The sequence below is a fragment of the Mesoplodon bidens genome (genome assembly GCF_964165515.1).
Source record: "Mesoplodon bidens genome assembly, chromosome: 7".
Classification (NCBI taxonomy): Eukaryota; Metazoa; Chordata; class Mammalia; order Artiodactyla; family Ziphiidae; genus Mesoplodon; species Mesoplodon bidens.
In genome coordinates, this window is record NC_138164.1 from 64,611,234 (window position 1) to 64,636,350 (window position 25,117).

The 25,117-nt window shown below is 52.4% G+C and overlaps 2 protein-coding genes across 3 annotated transcripts in view; one reads left to right on the forward strand and one right to left on the reverse strand.

The window, feature by feature from the left end:
- The window catches only part of USP35 (ubiquitin specific peptidase 35), an 81,216-nt gene extending 76,394 nt beyond the window's left edge, over window positions 1-4,822 (forward strand). Inside the window, exons 9-11 of the mRNA XM_081241102.1 lie at window positions 538-644; window positions 1,185-2,433; window positions 3,647-4,822. Coding sequence (XP_081097228.1) covers window positions 538-644; window positions 1,185-2,433; window positions 3,647-3,814 — 1,524 coding nt within the window. The 3' untranslated portion in view covers window positions 3,815-4,822. The remainder of the gene's footprint in view (window positions 1-537; window positions 645-1,184; window positions 2,434-3,646) is intronic.
- Window positions 4,823-5,207: 385 nt separating this feature from the next.
- The window catches only part of GAB2 (GRB2 associated binding protein 2), a 172,882-nt gene continuing 152,972 nt past the window's right edge, over window positions 5,208-25,117 (reverse strand). The window contains exons 4-11 of one of the 2 annotated variants that reach the window (XR_014016375.1): window positions 16,400-16,992; window positions 15,513-15,607; window positions 14,196-14,460; window positions 12,733-12,823; window positions 12,345-12,447; window positions 10,640-10,765; window positions 9,477-9,796; window positions 5,208-5,463 (exon numbers count right to left, since the gene is read on the reverse strand). Coding sequence is in view for 1 of the 2 variants with exons in the window: in XM_081241103.1 (XP_081097229.1) it covers window positions 9,653-9,796; window positions 10,640-10,765; window positions 12,345-12,447; window positions 12,733-12,823; window positions 14,196-14,460; window positions 15,513-15,607; window positions 16,400-16,992 (1,417 nt within the window). In the remaining variant the exon portion in view is untranslated. Of the gene's footprint in view, window positions 5,464-8,694; window positions 9,797-10,639; window positions 10,766-12,344; window positions 12,448-12,732; window positions 12,824-14,195; window positions 14,461-15,512; window positions 15,608-16,399; window positions 16,993-25,117 lie in introns of those variants that run through there. The other variant, XM_081241103.1, reaches the window with a different exon arrangement.

The window sequence follows — 25,117 nt, forward strand, 5'->3', positions numbered from 1 at the left end:
GCAGGGGCACAGAGATGAGTCAGCCACAGTCCTGCCTCCACGGAGCGCGTAGTCTGGTGGGGGAGAGGAACCTGCAGATAGCAACTGTAGTGCTTGGGCAGAGGGAAATGCGGGTGTAGTGTGCGTATTAGGGAGGGAGAGTTGATCATGATGGGGACGGGGGCTGTTGGGAAGACACTGTGGGACACGTGACACTAACTGCACCTGGGACTTGAACTCTATATAGCTAAGCTCCTGACAGGGGAGAAGGGTGTTTCAGGCAGAGGGAATGGCAACGAATAAGGGCCTGGAGTGAAATGTGAGGTGTGTCAGGGAAGAGCAGACTCCTGGAGGATTGTTCATCTCCGTGAACCGGATGTCCTGCTTATAGGCTGCATGGTCTTGGTGGGATGAGTCAGGGAAGGGGGAGGACTTTAGTGGGGAGGCTGGAAGTTTGGGGCAGAGTCCCCAGGGCCATCCTCAGGCCTAGCATGCTGTGGCGCTGGTTGGTGAGTGGCCCCGGCTCCTGGCCCTGTCTTTCTCCCTCCTTGGTCCTAGCGGCCTGCCATTTCTCCAGAGAACTTTCTATCTGCATCCTGGACACCCTGGTTCAGCCCTGGCACCCAGCAGGACTGTTCGGAGTACCTGAAGTACCTGCTGGATCGGTAAGGGAGGCCAGGCCTGGCTGTGCACGGGGGCTCCAGGTCTGGAGAGGGTGCTTGTGGGAACGCCCCCTCTCCCTGGGCTGTGTTGTCTCTTCCTGGAAACGGGGGCACAGCCCTGCACTTGTGAAAGGCCTGGAGCAGATGTGTGTCATGAGTGTGGGGACAGGGGCCGAGTGGGAGGGAAGTTTTGGAGATGCTGACGTGGACCGTGACTGGGAGGGTAAGTGTGTGTATGTACACTATGCTGTGCTTGCCTGAGTGTGCATGTGTGTGTTTTCTCATCAGCTCTCTGGGGGCACATGCACGTCTTTTTGTGGCAGGTTTGTGAGCCTTATGCAGGTAAGTATGTAGCATGTGTGCCTGGCTTATGAGTGCATGTGCATGGATGCCATTTTGTACATGCATATGTATGTTCCCCGTGCCTTCTCCTGCATGCGTGTAAACATGTGGCCAGCTGAGTAAGGTAGATGCACAGGTCAGGCCAGTGCGCTGGGGATGGGTCTGTGTGTATGGACGAAGGCCCTTTGCTCCCTGCACCAGGCTGCATGAAGAAGAGAAAACTGGGACGAGGATCTGCCAAAAGCTCAAGCAGTCCAGCTTGCCCTCCCCGCCCGAGGAGCCCCCTAGCCCGAGTCCAACCTCTGTGGAGAAGATGTTCGGAGGCAAGATTGTGACTCGGATATGCTGTCTCCGCTGCCTTAACATCTCCACCAGGGAGGAGGCCTTCACGGACCTCTCTCTCGCCTTTCCCCCGCCCGAGCGCTGCCGCCGCCGCCGCCTGGGCTCAGTGATGCTCCCTGCAGAGGACGTCGGCGCCCAGGACCTCCCTTCGCCATCGCGAGCCCAGGCGCCAAGCAGGGCGGCTCCTCAGAGGCAGAGGAAACACTGCATCACAGGGGACGTTCCCCCCACCGTCCTGAACATTGAAGGCCTGGGCCCCCAGGGCCCCGGGGGGCAGAGCAGTCAGGAGGAGGCAGCAAAGGAGGAGGAAGAGAAGGAGGAGAAGGCGGAGAAGGTGGAAAAGGAGGAGGAGCAAGTGGAGAAGGAGGCCGAGAAGGAGGAGGAGGCCGAGAAGGAGAAGGAGGCCGAGAAGGAGAAAGAGGCCGAGAAGGAGGAGGACGGCCTGGGCCCAGGGACCCTCAGAAATGCTTCTACCCCCTCTGGGGAGGGTTCCCGCTCGGTCCTGGACCTGGTCAACTACTTCCTGTCGCCCGAGAGGCTGACGGCAGAGAACCGCTACCGCTGCGAGTCGTGCGCCTCCCTGCAGGACGCCGAGAAGGTGGTGGAGCTGAGCCAGGGGCCGCGCTACCTCATCCTGACCCTGCTGCGCTTCTCCTTCGACCTGCGCACCATGCGGCGCCGCAAGATCCTGGACGACGTCTCGATCCCCCTGCTGCTGCGGCTGCCGCTGGCCGGGGGCCGGGGCCAGGCCTACGACCTCTGCAGCGTCGTGGTGCACTCCGGGGTGTCCTCGGAGAGCGGCCATTACTACTGCTACGCCCGCGAGGGTGTGGCCCGCCCAGCCCCGAACGCGGGAGCGGCCGAGGGGCCGGAACCCAACAACCAGTGGTACCTGTTCAACGACACCCGGGTGTCCTTCTCCTCCTTTGAGTCTGTCAGCAACGTCACCTCCTTCTTCCCCAAGGACACTGCCTACGTGCTCTTTTATCGGCAGCGGCCCCGGGAGGGGCCTGAGGCTGAGCCCGGCTCTCCCCGAGCCCGGGCAGAGCCCACCCTCCACAAAGACTTGATGGAAGCCATTTCCAAAGACAACATCCTTTTCCTGCAGGTGAGCAGACCCTGGGGGCAGAGGGGCTTCCCAGCACCCACAGGCTTAGATGGTGACCGCTCCTCTCTTGGAGTCTGTTCCTTTTTCCCTTGATCCATTCAGCTATCATTTAGTGCTGGGGAAGATTGGTGGGCCAGACAGACGTAGCCCCATACTTCAGAGGAACAGACATGAGGAATGATCAGTTTTTTATTAAGGTGTCATAAGTGTGCTGGAGGAGAGGCTCTGTGAGTAGTGGGTACGAGCGGATGGGGTGCCGCCCGGCTCCCTGAGCCTCTTTCTTCTCTCCCTGAGCCTTCGACTCCACTCCGTAGAGTCAAGGCTGGTATCAAAATACTTTGCAGCTGAAACAGCCAGTGCGTGGCCGCCGCAGGCAGCCGGTGTGGGCATGTCAGGTCCCCTGGCCAGCAGCACCTGCGTGCCGTGGGGACCCTGGCTCTACTTTTGCGTCTCTGCCGAACTGTCCAGGTGGAGGCAGGGCTGGGCCCATGGTAATAAGGCGAATCCACGGCTGGCCTCAGTTCAGCAGGAGGAAGAGCTTCCTCGCTGGCAGAGGGTTCCTTGTGCCCTGAGAGGCAGAGGCTGGACAGCCACGCCAGGAAGCCTGCAGAAGAGTCCCTGGGGGGGGGGGTACGAGGTGACCTTTGAAGTCTCTGCACCTCCTGCTTTCTGGTGCCATGTCAGGCCCTCGTCAGCTGTTCACAGTCCAGTTAGTTAGTAGAAATGAGTTCTTTTCCTCCAGGGGGCTGGGAGGTTTTTTTTTTTTTTTTTGCGGTACGCGGGCCTCTCACTGTTGTGGCCTCTCCCGTCGCGGAGCACAGGCTCCGCGGCCATGGCTCACAGGCCCAGCCACTCCACGGCACATGGGATCTTCCCAGACCGGGGCACGAACCCGTGTCCCCTGCATCGGCAGGCGGACTCTCAGCCACTGCGCCACCAGGGAAGCCCCGCTGGGCGTTTTTATTCGGGGGGGGGAGGAAGAATGCTTTGGAAGCCTAGATACAGGATGGCTATGGGTCCATCCCACCCATCCTCCCAAGCTGGAGTTCCTCTAGGGCAGAAGCTGTGGCTCCTGTGTGCCTGGCCCTGGGGACTGGGGTGATGCTCGGAAGGGCTGGGTGGCATTGGGGGCGTGAAGGGAGAACTGAGGCTGCAGAGCCTGCCTGCCTCTTGACTGTTAAGCTTCCGGCCCCATCCCCATCTGTATTTCCAGGAGCAGGAGAAGGAGGCGCGGAGCAGGGCGGCCTACATCTCTGCGCTCCCCACATCTCCACACTGGGGGCGGGGCTTTGACGAAGACAAAGATGAGGATGAAGGCCCTCCGGGGGGCTGCAGCCCTGCAGGTGGCAGCGGTGGTGACTTCCACAGACTGGTCTTCTAATGGGAACCCTCATCCCCTGGCCTGCTAAGCACTTGTGAGGGTGCCACAGGCAACCTCAGTGGCGGGGGTGGGGCCCAGGTCCCGGGCAGAGGTGCTCGGCCAGGTGGGGTCTGAGGGAGGCTGCTCAGGTCCAGTCCTAAAGGCAGGCCCTTCTAAGGGCCAGAGAGATGGAGCGGGGGCTTCTGGGTCCCTGCCCTCAGCCTGAAGGGCACACGGAGACTCACTCAGATACAGAGGTGAGACCCAAGCCCCTTAAACCGGGCCTCCGGGCCCGACACTGGGATCAGCCCCGTTAGGACTTACTGACACCCAAGTGTCCTGGTCAGCTGGAAGCAGCTGAGATGGACACTCTCTGGGCCTTGTCCCCTACCCCCTGCAGGCTATCCCACAGGGCTGAACATCACAGCGCTGGTGTTTTGCCATCAAGTAGCAGTTCCTTCCCAGCTCCTTTCAGACAATCTTGTTTCTCTGTAGTATACAAAGCAGAGGCGGATCCAACCCTAGCACAAAGGCGGCGGCTGTGTGTCACCCCTCTGGCCGTCTTCTGGTGTCTCTGAGGGGCCTGAGGCAACGTCTGTGGGTGCCTACACTGTTTGTTTGTACTTTTTTTTGAGAGGCGTGTAGGTGGGAAGCAGCCTGGCACAGGACCAGAGCCTGTCCTCCCGACACCAAGCAACAACGCACAGCGGGGAGGACAGCCTCTTAAGCCTCTCTCCTGCCTCAGTGCCTGAGATGCCACCATTTGCATCCCCCTTCTGGTTACGAGAGAGCGAGTCCTTAGTTTCCTGCAAGTAGGTTTGTTTGTTTGTTTGTGTTTCTCACGACGTCTGTCCTGAGGGAAGTTGGCTGGCTCAGCGCCTCAGCAGTTGGCCATCATCGTGGGGCCGGTCTGGGGAGGAGCAGATAGTGACCTCATTGTGCCCTGACACTGCTGTACCCCTTCTAAGTGAAGAGAAGAGAACCAGGGTCTCCAACAGGAATAAAACTAGGTTCTCGGAAGCCTTGAAAGCTGTTGTTCTTCCCGCCTCAGTCACTGGCTGTGAGGGCAGCTCTACCCTTGGTTTCTTGCTGTGTCTGGACAGGAAGGAAGGGACACCACCCCCCCTGCCCTGCTGACTTGTGTGCTGCCCCAGGGGAGGCAAGCGTGCCCTACACTGAAGTGCTGTGTAAATCAATCAACGGTGAGGACTGGTGGTGCGGATGTGCCCAGATGATAGATAGATAGATGATAGGGGTGGAGGGGTGGGTGCACACGCTGGGGGCCGCCCTAACAGGATACTGTTAAGGGACTGATCTGTCAGGTGGGGCTGGAACTCATCCAGACCCCAGGAACTCTGGGCTGCTCGCTCAGAGATCGCTGCTGCTACCACGTTCCTCCCTGCTTACCTCTGAGAATCTGGGGTGGGGGTGGGGGTGGGCTGGGCTCAGGCCAGGAGGAAAGTAGGCGGCAGCCCTCAGGTTCCAGCCATCTTGGAGCTTGGGACTGCAGTGGCCTGGCCGGGGGCTTCAGGGGCTGCAGGTGGAGGAGTTTTGGCCCAAAAGCCATAGACCCGTGAGACCTCAGGGATCAGCGAAAGTGGGCCGACAGTCGTCTGTCTGTCAGAGACAGAGTCATGCTCAGAATTCATCTCTTTGGTCCATTGAGCCTCCTAAGAAAGATGAATTGGCAGATGTTACTACAATTTCCATTTCATGCACCAGGAGTACAAATTCCGAGGTAAGGAAGATTCACATGTGTTCTCAACCAAGAAAGGTACCCAGTTATTTCCTGTTCAAATGAAAGTGGAGCAGACTGGCACAGCGCTGTCCTAGGACTGTGACAGGAAGGATTATCCCATTGAGGGCAGGTGTCGTGTGCAGGCCTACAGCCCCGAGCCGGGATCCCAGTGTGTGTGCGTTCCATCCCCAGCCCCTCCGGACGAGACACACTCAGCAGCCCTCCTGGTTGTGTCTAACGGACTTTATTGTTGTCCAGACCCAACACCATAGTAAAAAGGGACCTGCAAGCTCCAGGCCTGTACCATGTGTCGCCACAGCAAAAACAGGACCCATGTGAACACGTTCCCACCCTTCCCCAGACCTACTCACAGGATAAATACGTGTTACAAATCTTTTTAAAAAGAAAACAGAATAAATTAATAACTTAAGTGATTAGGCACCAACAGTGATTTGAAAAATTAAATGTCAATTTTAAATGGTAAGAGGGCCAGAAACCTAAGACTGGGCTTCTTCTAGCCCATTTTCTTTTCCCGACAAAGCAACGATTCTGTGGGAAATGATCCTAAATTTCAAGACACGTGTAACCAACAAACACATAAGAACACACGCCACCAAATATCACATGACAGCCTGAATCTCCAGGGGGACCCCTCATCAGGCAGCCCACCTGGCCCCAAAGAGCTTGGTGCGTTCCGGAAGGAGGGGGCTTTAGAGCTCATGCGCTCAGCCTCCTTCCCCCACGTTTTGCAGAAGGGCCAGAGGGGGAAGTTCATGCCAATTTCCCTCCTGCCCGGCACTCTGTTTCCAGAACCCTGTCACGGGTGTGGGTCAGCCGCAGCTTGGGGCCGAGGCCTTAGCCCTGTGGCAGGTAAATCCCTTGAGAACAGCTGTGCTTCTGTCCTAGGAATGGGACATATTTCAATGGTTTCGAATGTAGAAGTTACTGAAATCAATCTAGGGAGGGGACTGGGTTAATTGGCCAGTGCTCTGGGTGCCGCCTATATCCCTGGTGATCCAGACCCTCGAGAGAGAAGTCACAGAGCAGGGAGTAGCTACAGAAGAGGCCTCAGGGCCCTTCTTCACCAAGGTGGGAAGGAGACACAAGCTCTGTACCACTCCTTGCAGAGGCGGAGCTGGAAGGGGGCAAGAGCAGCTGCTTCTCTGAGGAGCACCAGGCAGGACGAGGCCTGTGTGAGCTATGCAGGCTGACGAGGCATCCTGGGGTCTCATCCCTTGCCAGGCCAACCAGGAGAGGTGGATTCTGACCCACTGAAGGCCAAAGGACCAGTTTTTTACACTGACCAGATGGGAATATCAGACACTTGGTACTTGGGGCTTTTGAGCCAGTATCTGCTTTCAACAGGCCCATTTCCTCTTCTCTTGAACTTCCTGCCGTCTCTACTCCCGCCTCCACCCGAAGGGTTTGGGGGTTATAGGAACCAAGAACTGGAGGGAGGCCTCCTTGGTGGTTAGATTAGAACACCTCAGTCTCTCAAGACTCCCCCCCCCCAGTTTCATTCACAACATGGCACATTCACAAAATGCTGACATTATTAGGGCACCTGGTGATCAATAGGGGAGGATGCTGGGAACTGAGGGTACCAGTACCTGGGCCCACCTGTAGCCTATGGGGGCACAGGGGTGGCGCCATTCAAAGCTCTGCCACGTGAGACCCTTTGCAGAGGGCCTTAAAGGGACACGGGGCTGGGCAGAGGGAACCACCAAACCCTGCCCAGGGTAGGCCACTGCCACCACCATTACCATTTCACCTGTGGGGACACCAAGGCATGGCCTTACTGCTTCTGAGAAGCTGGGCCCATACTCCCAAAGGTCTTCTGTTCCAAAAGCACAAGGTTCTCTAAGTCTCTCTGTCCATCTTCCTCCACCGGATCCCAGCCTTGCCTTCCTTTCCTCTAAAAATCTGACCCTTCTATCTCTAAGGCCCCTGTCAGGCACCCCCTTTTCCTAGAAACCACCTTCCCTGATCTCCACCCCCTCCCCACTCCTGCCCCCAGCACCAACCTCCTAGAGAAGGAGCCTCGATTTCTCTGCACATTATCAGCATTTTAAGTGTCTCTCATGGCCATTACCAACGTGTCCTTGTCTTTTTTCTCATCGACTCCGACCTTCTCAAATACAAAGTCCGATTAATTCCTGTGTTCTCAGTGCCTAGCCCAGACCTGGCCATAGCAGCCATTAATGAATGCTTATTGAATTGATATGACTAATACTAGGAGGAAAGGGGCTACTGTTGAGAAAATTTCTCCCAGGATGGAGTAAGGTCAGGCCGCAGGCCTGGGGTGTGTGTGTTTACACAGGCTCACAGGAGCAGAAAGGTGAGCGGTAGCCACCTCCCTTAAATAGGGTGGGAAGTCTTTTTTTTGGGGTGGGGAGGAGGAAGGTCTGTTCACCCCGGGGTAGGATGAAACATTTGGTCTGCCCACGTTGCCTCTGAAACTCTTAAAAATTTGGCCAAGAGCTTTAACATAAAAGAGCCCCCCTCCCCAGACGTAGGAGAAAAGAGCCTGGCGTGATGCCCTTCCTCCTGTCCCTGGCAAAGGCGGGCAGAGGGTGATGCTGATCTGGTGGCCTTTTAAGCCATGGGAGGAGAGGCCTGCCCTCTCCTGTCCCTGTAGCTAGGCACCTGGGATTCGACAGGGCAACAGAGGGTGACGTGAGCTGAGAACACACTCTGGCCTGTCACCAGGCCACACTTGTACCTTCCTTGGGACCTGACACAAAACTCAGCCAAACGGCACAAGCTGCCGGCCGCTCCCCCGCGTCATCCACTAGGCTCTGTTCCGCCCTGCTTGCTCCTTTGCCCTGCTCTGCCCGCCTCCCGTCCCATCAGTCCTGGGAGCTGCCCTCGCCTGCGGCCATGCACATTGCTCCCCTGACCACCACGCCAGTCCTCACATTCTGCTCCACCCTGCGTCTCCACGGCACTGCCCGGGGCTCGCCACCAGGCCCTCCGGATGTACTCAACCACTAGCTGCGCCTTCCCTGACGCACTGCCCATTTTGCAGAAGCTCAATTGCAGCAGCGTCTTCGCTCCTGGCCTGGGCGCCGCCCTGTGTCTCCACCCAGGCCGTCCCAGGGTGGCCCCTCAGTCGTCCCACCCCCCTCCCCACGCACCTCCACGCCGCACACCGCGTCGCCTTCCCCCAGCTCCGCTGCCCGCCCCCCACCACGTCGGCGCTCCCACCCCACGCGCTGCATCGCCCAGCACTGTCCAAGCCTCGTGGGCGCGGCGCTCTTGGCTGGGTGGGGTCTCGGGGGAGAGGTCTACACTCTGTCCCAGAGCGGCAGAGCCGGGCCTGTGGCCCCACAGTCCCGGGGGCCCGGCCCCGCAGGGTCTTCGTCACCCCGTCTCCTGCTCCTTGCTCTGGGTTGCCCGTCATCCTCGGTCTTCCCCTCCTGCTGTCCTCATCCTCTGCCTCTCCCACCCGGCAGCAGCCGCACTGCCACTTGGCCTGAAAATGGGGGACCACCGCCCTTCTGCATCTGGGGGTCTAACTCCTTTGTCCCTCAAGACCACCTCTGACCTTCCTCCTCGACTCCTTCATCTTTTGGCGGCCTTGCCTCTCCCCTGCCAAGAAAGACAGGGCTGAAGAAGTCTGTATCCACTTTGGTTCGCTGGTCCTTGGCTCCCTGGGTCAGCGAGACGACTTGGCTTCCTCCGGGACTGGGGGAGAGGTAGCCCAGTAGCGGGAGGGACAGGGGCTGAGAGCGGTGCCCAAAGGTGAGGTGTGGAATCTGGCTCAGAGCCCCAGCGCCGCCCTCCACACGTCTGGTAGGTATTCGGGTCTAGAGGGCAGGAAGAGGCTGAAGGATGCTTTCTGGCAACAGCTCTAACTAAGGTGGGTAGAGGCACGGCCACTGCTGAGAAAAATCAAAGGTGGGCCCCGAGTGAGCCGAGGAAGCGCCTCCATCAGGCCCTCACCTCCCAGGGGAAGGGGTCAAGGTCCCTGATGTCAAGTGCTTTGAAGGCCAGAGTGGCAGAGTAGAGAGAGGGTGGGCAGGAAGGCGCGCTGGAGAGGAGAAGGGGGAGACAGACGGGGAGGCGGCGGCTCTGGAGACGCCGCCTCCTGGCCCCTCCCTGGGGCCGTGGCCCGCGCGTCACAGCTTGGCCCCCTTGGAGGGCTCCGAGGACTGCCGCACGTCTGTCCACTCCTGCATGGTGCTCTGCAGGGCCTGGGTCTTCTCCTTGTCCACTTGGACGTAGTCCACCTTCTCGTCGGAAGTGACTGATGACGTGGATGGCTGGGGACAGGGCGGGGAAGAGAAGTGGCTGTGAGTTATCGGTAACGCGGGGAGCGGGCGGGTGGCTCTTCCCGAGTCGTTTCCCAGGAGAGGAGGTGGGGCTCTACCTGCGTCTCTGACCTGCCTTTTCTTTCTGAAAGTGGCCTGTAAGGCCTGAACTCGCAACCGCACCATCCCTCCTGTTTGATTCAACAGCCCCTGCCTGCCGTCCCAATGTCCCAGCTCCTGGGGGGACCCAGGCCCTTCCTTGGCCTGATGGATGGCTCCAGGCTTTCACCTGCGCCTCCACCCACCTCCCTGTGGCCACTTGTCCCGGGGAAGGACTGTGCCGGGTGCCAACAAGCACCAGCCACAGGGCTTTGTGTGTGGCTCGCGGTGAGCACGCATAGCCACCCCGTGCGGGATGCTGTGCCGGGGCTGCTGTCTGGACTGGGCAGCTAAGTGTGCTTCCTGAGGGGGGCCTTTCCCAGGCCCGGAAGCCCTTCTGCAGGCTGCACCTGGACAGCGAGTTCTCAAAGAAGAACTCAGGACCAGGACACGGGATCCCCGAGTCTCGGCTCTGTCGTGGATTCACACGTGACCTCGAGCAGCTCGTGTCTCCGTGTGCATTCGTTGGCCCATCCGCACGACAGGGTGGGTGGGCTGACGGATGCGGTCCTACAGGCTCAGGGTAACTGTGTGCTGAGAGTGAGGGCGCGTGAGCCCCCAGAGACCCAGACTACAGCACGGCCCAGTCACAGAAGCAGAGTGCTGCCGACCTGCGCTGAAGGCAGCTGGCCTCGAGGACCCCTCCCCCAGGGCCGCCAAAGCCCGGACTGATGCCCACCCACCCGCCCCAGGCACCTTGCGGTGGGGGCTTGGGGAGCTCGGCTGGAAGTCCAGGGCCAGATAATCCACGCTGCCAGTGCTCTTCTTAGGGGCCGGACTGCTGGTGCCACTGGGAATGGGAGATGCAGACACTGGGTTTTGCTATCACAAAGGAGGGAAAGACCGTTCGTTAGTTTAGGAAACAGATTAACCCACCACTGGGAAAAAAACACCTCTGGTAGTAAGAGCAACTAACTAGCTCAATGAGTGCCGACTCTGCGCCCTGCACTGCACCGGGGACTTCTCACGTTCTTGTCTAAACCCTCACAACAATCCTGTGATGTAGGTATTATTACTGTTCTTATTTTTTAAAACGAAGATAAAACTCTGGTTCAGAGAAGTAAAGCAACTTGCCCATGGCTGCACAGCTGGTGAGCAGGGATGACTACCCCACTGTGCCGCGCTGCCTCCCTTCCAGGGCATCAGGCCGCGTCTCACCTGTGATCTCCCCGACAGACCAGCCCCCGCTTGCTGGCCCCAAGAAGGGAGCACATGTCCTTTACACACTGGACCCTGGAAAGGTTTCTGTTGCACCAGATCTGCTTCTCTGGGGCTCCCACCCACGGCCCGGAGTGGGGTCGTCACACCGCAGCAGCGTGTCCCTCCAGCCCCAGCTTCTCAGGGGTCTCAACAGAGGGGCCTCATCCCCAGGCGGCACAAAGCCCCAGTCCCTCAGCAGCTCTCAGAGGACACGCTCCAGGGTCCCGTCTCATCCAGGCATCAAGACCAACTTGTCTGGCACTTTCCTGAAGACACCTTCTAATGAGAAATGCAATAAATAGTCCTATGCTCTGTTTTGTTTGTTTTTTTTTTTTTGGCTGCTTTATTGATTGGTAGATTTGTTCTATTTATGCAGCAACTACCAGGTGCTGGGCAGCTACTCCCTTTGCACTGGGAATCTCAGGGGGCAGAACCCTGTGTTTATTCCCTCTGTGAGGGCCTTCACCACACTGAGTCATGCACACGTGTGTGGGGTATAACACACACTCAATAGACACTTACACTCCCATACCTCCTCATGGCCATGGGAACAACGGGATAAGGAAATGAAGAGATCTTTTAGTTTTGAAAGATTTTAACAGGATAGAACAAGGAAGTTAGTTTTGAAGGCCGCTCTAGCTCTTCTCTACAGGCCCCTGATGACTATTCTGAAACACCACTTGGCCTGCTAACTCTTCTGGGGCTCCCTCCTGCCCCAGGACAAGTGCAGACTTCCCAAGACAGCATTTGGGGTCCCTCATGATCTGACTCCAGTCCAACCTCCCCGCCTGCCCACTCCACCTTCACCCAGAGTTAATGACCATCACTCTCCGTGTTCCTGTCTGCACGGCCACTCCGCCCCAGCACCTCCCCTTTCCCTAGTCCGGTGTGACCGCCCATCCTGTGGGTGCATCCCTGCAGCACCGCCTCTCCAGGGACACCGACCATGCCATCTGTGTTACAGTCGTGAGAGAGGCAGGCCTTCTCTGCCCCTTAAGAGAGCAGCCTCCTCGAGGGCAGGGACCACGTCTTCCTTGCCTCTGACGATGACCCCACAGTGCTGGACATGTATGTGCTCAAGACGGATTTGCAGCCGCAAACTAAATCACGAATAATGTGGGTGCCCTGAGGCCGGGGTGAATTAGTGAGCCGGGAAGTGGGGAAGTGAGAGGTGGGTTCCAGGGGACCCCAGAGGACTCACCATAGGGACGTAGTTCTCTTCGCTGTCTCCCGAGTCCGTGCTGGTGATGCTCTGTGTGGAGATGGGGCGGCAGTACTGGGTGGATCCTGGGTTGAAGGAGTGGCTGCGGGGAGAAGACAGGGAGTAAACCCTGGGGCACATCCAGCCTCCCGCTGGGCCCTGGCCCTCACACCCCCAGACAGACCTCTGCCCTCCATTATCAGACTAAGATCTGATACAGAGCAGGGACAATTCTTCTCCCTCCACAGAAGAAGAAAACCAAGCCCTGAGCTACCAATAGCCATCAGCAGCAGGATGCAGCTTTCCTGGCACACAGCCTAGCGACCCATTCCATTCACCAACCTGATGGCCCTGTTCCAAGTTCCCGTGTCCACAAATAGACACTTACATGGCCCTGGACCAGGACTTGGTGATGGGTGACTTGAAGGGGAGCTCATCGATGACGGTATTGTTTCTCAGGTCAAGTGGTGTTGGCTTTGCTGCAGCAGGAACAGAAAGTCGAGTCATCAGCCGATGATGATGATGCCACACATACAAACACACGTGACACACAAGTGCATTTATGAATCATTCCTATTCATCCCAGTTGTTCAGGGGGAGACTGAAGCTCTCAGCAGGGTTACACAATCTCTGCCCATGTGGACAGGCCCTGAAGTCATGTCTTCAGATTCCAAATTTTATATTCTTCGCACCGTACCTATGGTAATCATACTTTCAGAAGCTAAAGTGGGGACACAGGATGTGACAAGAGACTCTTTTCCCTGGATTTGTGACTGCATATGAAGACAAGAGACGACATTTGGAACACCACAGAGAAGGCCACCATGACTGCCCCCTGCCCACCGGGACTGCGGAGCCTTCAGTGGAGGAAGGTGAACGTCGCGAGGTCCTGAAGGCTTCAATCCGAATGCTGAGATCTGCATTCTCTGTTGGCCAGCCCAAAGGGGGCTTATGTCTGTCCAGTGACTCTACTTCTCCCTTTGAATCCCTGCCACTGATCCAGGCCTGCAGAATGAGGTCGAGGCAGACCTGACACTTGAACTGCAGCACTTCTTCCTGGTCTAAATGCAGAGGGCACAGAGCTAACTTTACTGAACACCTGCCATGCACTAGAGTCAATGTCCTAGATGCTTTCCTTCTAACCAAACCTGGAAGGCAGGTGTGACTATCCCCACTTCACAGATAAGAAAACTGAGGCTCAGAGAACTTACATGATCTACTCAAAGTCACACACCTAGGAAGTGCTGGGTAAGGATTCCAACCCACATCCACCTGGTTTGAAAGCTCAGTCGCTTCTGTTATAGCACAGTGTACCTTTTCATGGACTGCACTCTCAGTTCTCCCTTGCCCAGCCCCAGAGCTAACGCAAATACCTCATCCTTGAATTACATCTCATACAGTATGAAGCACTTTTAGACATATTATCTATGTCCTTCAATGTCTCTGGGAGGTACGTTTTACACTTTCCGTTTCACGGATGAGAAATAAGGCACAGAGACATAGAATGATTTGTTTATAATCACGTTAGCAGGTGGCAGAGCCGGCACCTGAATCCACCCTGTGCTTCTGATTGCTGCACTCTTTCTGCTCATTAAGGCTCCTCAAGAGCCAGTCCCTAGGGTGCCAGACCACTGGGATGAATTGTGTGTGTGTGTGTGTGTGTGTGTGTGTGTGTGTGAGAGAGAGAGAGAGAGAGAGAGAGAGAATGTGTGTGTGTTGGGGGGGGTTGGTTTAGGCCCCAGAGGCTGCCACTTCCTTGCAAGAAAAGTTTAGGATCCACCTGATTCCTAAAGGAATGCAAACAGTCCCTGAACATTGTCCAGAGATGGAACGAGGAAACAGTGGACTTACCTTTCCGGTCAGGTTTGAGGTTGCGGTTGACGGGGGGTGGCTGGATCTCACTCCCTCGGCTGGAGCCTCGGTGCATAGGAAGGGCTGAGGTGGGGTAGCCAAGCGGGTCAAAGTGATGGGGCCCCGGGCTCATGGGGATGTAGACACTCTGGGAATTATCACCCGTTCGCTCCAAAGCCCGCAGGGTGGAGGAGCCTGGATTCATGGGCACGTAGTTGTCTTCGGAATTGGTGCTATCCGATCGGCCTACGACCGTTTTCCCTGGCTAGGAGTGAAAAGAATTACCGCTGTTACTATGACAGGAAACAAGCAGGGGTGAGGACTTGTACACAAGGCAAGAAAAGACTGAGTTGGGTGTGCTGCGAAGCTATAAGGCAGACCCTGGGAAAAACAAATAAGAAAGCAGAGGAGGAGACGGGAAGAAATGAGGTCTGTGGGTCTCTTCTACCTTCCATGATCCCTTGGAGCTTACTTATATATAACTTGTGATAAATCTTTAGTATAAAATATCCACGAGGCGTTCTGAATGCCTGACCAAGCAGAGCTTTGGTTCAGGACCCTCCCGCTTCCTCAAGTCCGGACTCATCACTGGCAGGTCCGCACCTGCCACTGGCAGGGCAAGGAGCCTAAGAGAAGCCTTGGCCCTGGCAGGTGAGGTCTGGATCAGGTGTGCTTCCCCAGCCCAGCTTTCAGTGTGACCGCCAGGCTGCAGTCAGAGCTGCCACAGGGCTGTACAATGCAGCCACCCTGGCCACAGCCTTCCTTTAACTCCTGCCTTGTCTTTCCAGACACACAACTAAGCTGCTTTTGCTTCAGTTACCTGATTTCAGTCTTTCCAGTGGGCCTGAAGCCAGGCCCTAGTCAGCTTAGCTGGGCCTGACACCTCGGAGAACTGTCATCAACCCCCTCCTCAGGGCAGCCTGGGATCCTGCACTCAGACCATAATTCTGCCACTAAGCCTGACTCTGAGCACCACCCCTGCCTGGAGTCTCCTCCTCCAGGTGAGACCTCACGGTAAGGATGCTGCCTTAGAGCCACCATCCCAGCGCCTGGGTCCTCTGCATTCTGGACCCTTCCTGCTTACCCACAGTGATGAGCCTTACAAGTTAGTGCATAGTACACACATTTCTTCCAGATCAGGATACCTTCATCTTACTTTCCAAAGGCTCAACCCAGGGTTCTGAACTGAGACAAGAAGCCAGGCAGGCTCCTAAGAGGGAGACGCCATCACGCTTTTGGGCTGTGGTTTTAGTTCCATGCGTGTGACCTTTAATCCACCCGAGCTGACTTAAGGACCCCGGGCTAAACCCCACTCACCAGAAAAGCGCTGACTGCATCACTCATGGACTCGGTGGACCGGCCTGCATTGTCTCCACCATGTTGCGGGTAGTCGTAGGACTCGCAGGAAGAAGCTACGACACAGGAAGGAAGATCCATGTGCACTCACTAGAGTCAGTCCCTGTGCTGACACTTGCCCACACCCTCACCAGCGTGGCTCAGAGTCTTACTGATACTCGGAAGGTACTGCTCTCAACCCCTAACGATAAGGGATTGCCTCTATCATAGCACTCCTCAGCTCAAATTCCTCCCAGGCTTCTGGATGTAGCTCCAGTGTTAGCAGATGCAAAATGAAAGGAATTAATATTATTCTACTCTTTCATCAAACAGAGGAGGTTATATGCAGAGTTGGAATACTCTCAGTGGGAAATCAGCAACAACAGAATTTAATACTTCAGACAGACGTTCAGATTTTAACCAGAGGTTCAAATGTGGCTTAGAAAATATTTTGTAGATTTGATTTTAAAAGTCTGTTGGTCCACATAGGTTTGGCTCCAGTTTGGACTAGTCTTCTAAATTTATTTTTGAAATCTTTGGTTTGATTTACAAATGAATAAAAGACTGTGATTTGGACCTCTAAACCCATAATATGTTGTACTGTGGTTAACCAAGAATGTTCCACCTCCTTAGCAGAACAGTAACTTCTCTCAGGCAGGGTCTGCTAAATGCTTGCCACTGTGGGGTCCACTAATAGCCTCCAGTGCTGGAGGACAAACCAGGGTAGAAGATGCCTAAACCTGTGAGTATCGCAGGTCCCCTGGGTGGGACTTAAGTCTCCTTGGCATGGATGACCAAGAACCAGCACACTACTGAGAACCCCTGTGCTACCTCCCTTCCCCCCGGCCTCAGCAAGGGCTCACACTGACCTCGGTGAAGTCGGCTGTTGTCCATGGCTGGGAGGGTATTGCGCCTGGGGATGGTTGCAGCGGCAGAGGCCGATCTGCTGCTATCACCGACTGGAGGCCTCTGCTGAGGGCTGCCCCATCGAGGTGTTTCTGCCTGACTTGGCTTGGGGGGCCGGGGTGGGGGGGCTACAGCCGAGTCCCCAGGAGTGGCGACTGCCATGGTGTTGTGGTTCTTGTCCAGTGTGAATGTCCTAGGGATCTGGTAGGCTGAGAGTGGGGTGGCCGGAACATCCATATTATCCACCAGGAGGTCCCCAAGCTCACGGCACAGGGTGTTGCTGGGCATCTTGAAGGTGTACACATCCTTGTTATCTGTCTCAGAGCCTGTGAGGCTGCCCTTGGTGTGGCCATGGGAGGCCAGGCTCCGGGGGAGGTCGTAGGTACTGTCTCTGAATTCTGTATTGTGCCTGCTTGGCTTGGGGAGGCTGTAGAAGCCATGGACTTGACCACTGACCCCGTTGACACAGTGTCCGTTGCCCTGGGCAAGTTTTTGCACGGCCGTGTCGCTCCTCATGAGAAACGAGGCCCTGGTGCCCTGAGAGAAGCTGGCGCTCCTAAGAGACAGAAAGAAGGGGGTGCGGGGGTTAGAGGAGGCCAGGGCTGCCCACCAGCGAGGCAAACGGGCCTGTTCAAACCCTGTGCAGCTAGGTGGTGTGGAACACACAGGCTGAGGAGGCTGGCAGGCCTGAGGGTTATCTGGGCAAGGCACGTTTTCTCTCCGAGCTTTAATAAATGCGTCTGCGAAAATGGTGATTAAAATCATGCTTTGAAGGTTGCTTAGAAATTGGACTCCAGTGTATCTAGTAAGTATATGTTCAGTGTTAGCCTTCATCCCTTTCCCTACTCCCAAATGGCTGTGATTAGCAGAGGTTGGTCTTACCTCCCCAAATATATATCAACAAGCTAGTTATACCACACACTTGTTTATTGTTTTAAGTGCCACAAAATACACGCATTTGTATACAAAGGCTGTGAGATAGCGGAAAGAACCCTTAAGTTGGTATCAGAAAATAGCAAGTCATTTTATCTGAGTCTCAGTTTTCCCACTGTAAAACAAGTCAGCTAATGTATTGTTCTACGTTATACAGAACTATTCAAATGTAAACCATAGATTTATTTTCCATCATATATTATGGTTCATTGAGAGGCATTTAGAGGGGAAAATATCTCTTTCCAGAAGACCAAAATTCTACAGGAAAAATGTTTTCCTGTCTGGGAACTATATTCAGGACAGAAAAGGTTTTGATTATTACTTTTTAAAAATTCATGTTTTGGGGAAATAAGATTAAAAAAGTAAAACAATCTGGGTGGGGGCGAAGGGATTTGTGCAGGTTCCATTTCCGCCACTGATATGCTCTGTGGGCTTCACCAAGTCTCCTTCCCCAAGGCAGGACCTGGTGTGTCTCAATAGCTCTTAAGGGTCCATCTGGTTCTGAAACTCCATAACCCTTTGGGTGTATTAGCGTGGTTTCCAAACTGGATTCTGTGTTCTGCGTAGGTGTCTTAGGAAATTAGAAGGTGATGTTCTGGGCAAGGAGAGATTCAGGTCCGCTTTTCTCTTACAGTATGATTCTTCATAGGATTCCATTTGGGGGAAATAAAGGAATCGCTATTCTAGAACTATCATTTAGTGGTGATTCTCAGCTTTTTGGAGGCTATATGCCTCTTTAAGAATCTGATAAAAAGCTCTTGGCACTTCTCACCAGAATAAGGCAAGTCTCACATACATACAAATTTGCATGCTATCTTTAAGGGGGGTGGGCAGCTCTTAACCCACCGAGTCCAATCCATGGAACTTCCGTCTTATACAAGCTCTCTCAGCTCATGGGGAGCTTGTTATTTGTGGATGTGGCCACCAGATGGTGATAGAAAATAAGGCCCATCAGCTTAGAAAGAGGAAGGGAAACAGGTGCCTAAGCAGCCAAGCTCTCTCTTGTGTAAACTTGCATCCTTGATGGCTAGGACTTCCATTTCAGTCCCCGAACCTTCCGCGGCCCTCCTCTCTGGTCCTCCGTATTCTCTCTCCCTTCCTATTTCATTCCACACACATAACCAAGGCGACAGGCATGGCCTAGATCATTGAACACCCAGCCTTTAGATAACGAAGTGCCTGGAGCAGAGGTCCAGGGAGCCAACGGTAGACATAAGTGTTCACGTTGTTCACATCTGTCCGTTTGTCTTTGGTGCCTTTCATTTTGTCTTTCGGAATTTCCAATGCTGGTGGATGCCCCATCTGGATTTGTTCATTTAAAAAACATTTACTGATGTCCTACTTTCCACCTGGGCCAGGCACAATGGATACAGAGAAGCCTCCTGCCCTGGGGGAGGGGGCACAGTGGTAGAGGAGTTGACATGCATGCAAATCTCTTTTTTTTAAATAAATTTATTTATTTATTTTTGGCTGCATCGGGTCTTCGTTGCCGCGTGCGGGCTTTTCTCTAGCTGTGGCGAGCGGGGGCTACTCTTTGTTGTGGTGCGTGGGCTTCTCATTGCAGTGGCTTCTATTGTTGCGGAGCATGGGCTCTAGGCACGCAGTCTGCAGTAGTTGTGGCTCGCGGGCTCTAGAGCGCAGGCTCAGTAGTTGTGGCGCACGGGCTTAGCTGCTCCGCGGCATGTGGGATCTTCCCAGACCAGGGATCGAACCCATGTCCCCTGCATTGGCAGGCGGATGCTTAACCATTGCGCCACCAGGGAAGTCCCTTTGCGTGCAAATCTTATAATCAAGCCAGTGAGTAAGCGGCTGTTGACAGATTTATACCAACCCTCCCTGGTGGTGGTGGTACAGAAAGTCAGGGGAGGCTTCTCCAAAGATGTCACCTCTGACTGACTCTGGCAACTGGCCTGGCATAAGGCAAGAGAAGGGAAAAGGTGTTCCAGTTAGAGGGACACAGAAGTAGAACACAATCTGGCAAGCTCAAGGAACCGCAAGCTGCTCAGGCTGGAGCAAGTGCCTTAGGAGGCTGAGCTGCGAGATGACCGTGGAGGGGCCAGGCCTGGGCTGATGAGAATGGGAGTCCTTGGAAGATTTTAAGGTGGTGCAGGGGTGGGGAGAGCATTGCAGGTATACTGCAGTCACCTTAAACATATGCAAGAGTGAACTCATCATCTTCCTCCTGACTCTCCAGTTTGGGAAAGGCACCAGCCACTCAAGCCGAAACCTGGAGTCACCTTATGATTTCTCACTCAATAATCACATCAGGTCCTATTGAATCCACCCCAATTCAGGTCCTCCTGATTTTCTTCTGCAATAACGAAAGGGGTAATAACTCATCTCCCGACCAGCAGCCTAGGACCTCTCTGATCCTCTTTATCCCGCTCACATTTACTTTCTTAACTTCCCAGCTTAACCATTTGCAAAACTGCCTCAATGCCTTTAAGGACCGAGTCATATTCCAACACCAACTCACCTCTCCAACCTCTCCTCCCCAGGTCCCCTTCCCACTCTGGGGTCTACTCAGTCAACTGCCCAGGTGTTCCCGTATGCCCCAGGCAGTCAGGCCTCCGTGCCTTGTTGTGTTGTTTGCTCTGTCTGGAAGGCCTCTTACTCCAGTCTGGCAAGCTCATACCCAGCTCAAATGGCACATCTTCTGAAGCTGTGTCTTACATCCTCTACCTCCCAGCACAAGCAATCACTTGCTCAACTCTGTTCTTGGAGCAGGCAGCAATTGTTATCTGTTACACACCATTGTTACTTATCTCCTCCATCAGACTGTGATTTCCTTGAAGAAAGAAGAAACTGTGTCTTATTCATTTCTCTCATCTGCACCGGGATCCGTGCTTGTCACATAGTAAATAGTGAATAAATGTTTGTTGAATAAACAAGCAAATGAATGTATAAATAAACAAACAAATAAAGAAAAGCGTTGGTGCTGCCGTGCCCTTTCCTGAGCTTGGCCAGAACCCTCTGGAGCAGCAGACTGAAACTCCTCCTCTTCAGAACACATGAGCTCATGTCCCAACCTCCCCCTGTAGTGGCATCTCCTCTCCAGTCACAGAACTACTCGCTCATCCCTAAACACACTCCCTGAGCTCCAGCCCTGGGCTTGCATAATTTACCTTTCTCTGGAATGTTTCCCTGATGCATCAAAATCTTACACAAACTGCCAAAGAAGCCTTTTTGCTCCACAATGGTGCTTTAGGTCCTCTAAGTCTCCTTGTCACTTTACTCACCACTCCTCCTTTGCTCCCACAGCACTCTGCTTCCATCACGACACTCATCTTGTGTGAAATGTATTTGGGTCTGTGTCTTTCCACTTCTACCTGACCCTGTGCTTCTAGAAGGCAGGGCACCATATCCTGTCCCCTGGCATAGTTCCTGGCATGTGGTAGATGATACCGATGCACGCTGAGGGGGACTGACCTTTACTTCAAGAATCAGGTGAAAGGAGTTGAACAAGGGAAACAAACTTGCCCAAAGGTATACACTTGGATGGTAGCAGAACTGGTTCCAGCACCCAGGTCCCTGGACTCCCTGCCCAAAACCCACATGGCTATAGTGCGCTCCCTTTGGACAAGAATCCAGAGGGGGAATTCTGAGCACTTCGAAGTCCTGCGGTCTTTACTGCTTTCATGTAGACCTTTACGGAGCCCTGTGCCACCATGATGTGCTGAGCTGCTTTCTGGGACAGATACCTGGAAGCAGTGGATTTGGAGAAAGGTTTCTCTTCCAGGGCTCTGGGCTGACAGAGGCCTCATAAAATGAGCACACTACTGCGCCAGGCACATCACATGTGATGTAGCTTTTAATCCTCCTGACAGTTCTGAGAGACAGGTATTACCCTCACACATCCGGTGAGAAAAACAATAAATGGCAGACATGCTGCCAGAAGATACTCGAACACAAGTGTATAAGGGAGCTCCCTGGGGGCAGAGAGAAGTCGGGGAGAAAATGCTCCCCAAGCCCAGCAGCTTTTCCTTTCCATTCCTGGCTCCCAGCTGCTCCCAGAGCCCCAGGTGGATGGGGCCATCACACCACCTCTTGTACATGCTTTGGTTTTAATATCAACCCAAACCTCTCTCTTGGCTCTCAGGAAGGCTTTCCTAGTTTTTCCCAGCCACTTTATTTTGCACTTGTTCTTTTGTACATTTTCTCATGTTATGTAACATACTACACCACAATTTCACTCCTTCCACTCTACAAGATGCCAAGTACCTTATAACAATAAAGGGCCAATTTAATTTATTTTCTGCTATTTTTTTAAGTTGGAGTATAATTGAATGCTTGTAAGTAAATTAGCCACTATTTAGAGTTCTGTACCTGTCACGGGCAATCCTAAGAGGTCATTTGGACCATCCTTCTGTATCTGACTCATTCCAAATGGATCCTTCCTGTGAGGGAAGAAAACTCAGAAAATTCTGTCCCACAATCTCTAAGAGGTGAGGTGATCTTCGTATCTCAAACTCTTCTGGCTGCAATATTGAGCCTGTCTTCTCTCTCTGGTTACAGAGAAAAGATGTATATGTGAAATTAAATGAAGGTAAAAGCTGTATAGGTAAAAAGGTAAAAGCCTTTGGTCAATCAAAGCCACTGGGAGAATGAGCCTTAGAAATGATTAATCACAGGTAAGTTCTCCACTGACATTTCTGATTTTACTTTTTACCCCCTATCTTTCTGTAGAATAGTGCTTGCTGCAGGGTCAGTGATGCTTTCATTCTGGAATTTTGTTACTTGAAATTTCACTTCCCTCAACCCTCACCAGAATTATGGCTTTCCAGGGCATGTGACCCACCACACACCACAACACATCACATGTTACAGGTTTAACAGCCTCCTTGAAATAAGAAGACAGAGATTGGCTAGAATCTAGCTAGAGGGCAAAAATAAATCTAGTGAAACTAATTTGTTTTAAAAAACAAAAAAGATTCTGCTTGGGCTTCCCTGGTGGCGCAGTGCTTGAGAGTTTGCCTGCCAATGCAGGGGACACGGGTTCGTGCCCCGGTCCGGGAGGGTCCCACGTGCCGCAGAGCGGCTGGGCCCATGAGCCATGGCCGCTGGGCCTGCGTGTCCGGAGCCTGTGCTCCGCAGCAGGAGAGGCCACAGTGGTGGGAGGCCCGTGTACTGCAAAAAAAAAAAAAAAAAGATTCTGCTTGTCATGACAGTGTCATTCAAAACTCCTTCCATTGGCAATAGTTACTATTCTGAATTATTAGTTATTTTAGCTCAGTGGAAGAGCTGGAGTTTGAGGACTTAAGTCATTTTAACCAGAATACATACTATCTGGTACCTGAAGAAATATTAGTGGCTAGTAGTATAGTAAGAGTAATAATAAAAAAGTCATGGCTTTATCTCTAAGATGTTTCGTTTGTTCTAACTGTATATCAGGATCCCTCATAAATGTAGAAGGGGATAGATAGAAGGCTCGTATTATTGGCCTCAGCAAATACTATTTCACTACAATAATCAGGCATATTTATGTCTATGCTAGGCAGAGATGAATGAGCTGGTTCTCTCTCAAAGTCCCTACTCAAAAGTAACCCTGTAAGATTATTTTGGAGATCAAATGAGGTAACTAACATAAAAGTGCTTTGTAAACTGTAAAGCATTATTCCTTTTTCCAGAGTACCTCGTGTGTAATGTGAATGTCAGAAGCAGTGCATGGATAAAGCCCATCCACATACTTTGCCAGCACTTGGCATTGCTAGTCTTTTTTGTTTTCGCCATTCCAGGAGAGACGAAGCAAAACCTCACTGAGGTTTTAATTTGCATTTCCCTGATGTTTCAGCATCTTTTCATGAGCTTATTGGTCATTCTTATATCTATTTTTTTGTGTGAAGTGTCTGTTCAAATCTTTTGCCCATTTTTTTTTTTTTTTGCGGTATGCAGGCCTCTCACTGTTGTGGCCTCTCCCGTTGCAGAGCACAGGCTCCGGACGTGCAGGCTCAGCAGCCATGGCTCACGGGCCTAGCCGCTCCGCGGCATGTGGGATCTTCCCAGACCGGGGCACGAACCCGTGTCCCCTGCATCGGCAGACGGACTCTCAACCACTGCGCCACCAGGGAAGCCCTTGTTTGAATATTTGACAGAATTAACCAGTAAACCACCTAGCTCTCTAGGTATTTACCCAAGAGATATGAAACAAATGTCCATACAAGATTTGTTAGTGACTGTTTATGTACAAATGCATCTTAATTTGTAATACCCGAAACTGGAAACGACGCAACTGCCCATCAACATGTGACTGGATAAGTAAGTTGTGATATAAAGATACATTGAATTACTCCTCAGCAATAAACAGGAAAAACTAATGATGCATGCAACATGAATGAATACCAAAAGCATTATGCTGATTGAAAGAAGTCAGAAAAAATAGTGATACTCTATGATTCCATTCAAGTAAAATTCCAAAAAATGAAAACTAATGTAGTGACAGAAAGACTGTCAGTGGTTTCTGAGGAATATGGTAGAAGGAAGGACACATTACAAAGGGGCATGAGGACATTTTATATATATGGCATTGACGGTACTTCTATTACGCTTCAAAAATTGTAAAAAAAAAAAGGGGGGGGAATCCTAGAATTGAAAAATGAATTAAAAAAACTATCCAAACTGAGTACAGAAAGGAAAAAGGATACAAAAAGAAAAAAAAAAAAGAATAGTATCGGTGACATGTAGGTAAGTTTCAAGTGGTCCAGCATATGAGTAACTGAAGTTTCATATGAGCCTCAAAGGAAAGGAGAGACAAAATGGGGCAGAAGAAATACAGGTAGAAATTTTGCTGGACTGGATCAAAAATATCAACACACAGAATCAGACAGGCAAGTGAACCCCAAACATAGTAAATATAAAGAAAAACACACATTAGGAATATCACAGTCAAACTGCTGAAAAAAAATAAAGAAAAAATCTTAAATCAGTCAGAGGCCCAAATAGCCAAAACAATCTTGAAAAAGAAGAACAAAGTTAAAGGTCTCACAGTTCCTGATTTCAAAACTTATTATAAAACTACAGTAACTAAAGCAGTGTGGTACTGGCATAAAGATGGACATATAGACAAAGGGAACAGAATACAGAGTCCAGAAATAAACCCTCAATGATTTTCAATAAAGATGCTGAGACCATGGGAAAGATCTTTTCCACAGCAAAGTACAGTCTTTTCAACAAACAGTTTTGGGAAAATTAGATATACACATGCAGAAAAATGAAGTTGGATCTTTACCTTATACTGTATGCAAAACTTAATGCAAAATGGATCAAAGACCTAAATGCAAGAGCTAAAACAATAAAACTCTTAGAAGACAACAGGGGAAAATCTTCTTGAAATTGGATTTGGCCATGATTTCTTATGTATGAAATAAAAAACACAGGTGACAAAAGTAAAAAGAGATAAATTGTATTACATCAAAATTAAAACCATTTCTGTGCATCAAAGGACACAATCAACAGAGTGAAAAGGCAGTCTTTAGAATGGGGAAAATATTTGCAAATCATTTATCTCATAAGGGGTAAATGCCCACAATATATAAAGAACTTTTACGACTCAATAATAACAAAAGAATCTGATAATAAATGGGCAAAGGACCTGAGTAGACATTTCTCCAAAAGTGATATACCAATTGGCAACAAATACCCGAAAAGATGCTGACTATCACTGATCATTAGGGAAATGCAAATGAAAACTACAATGAGATGTTACCTCACACCCATTAGGACGGCTACTATCAAGAGACCAGAAAATAACA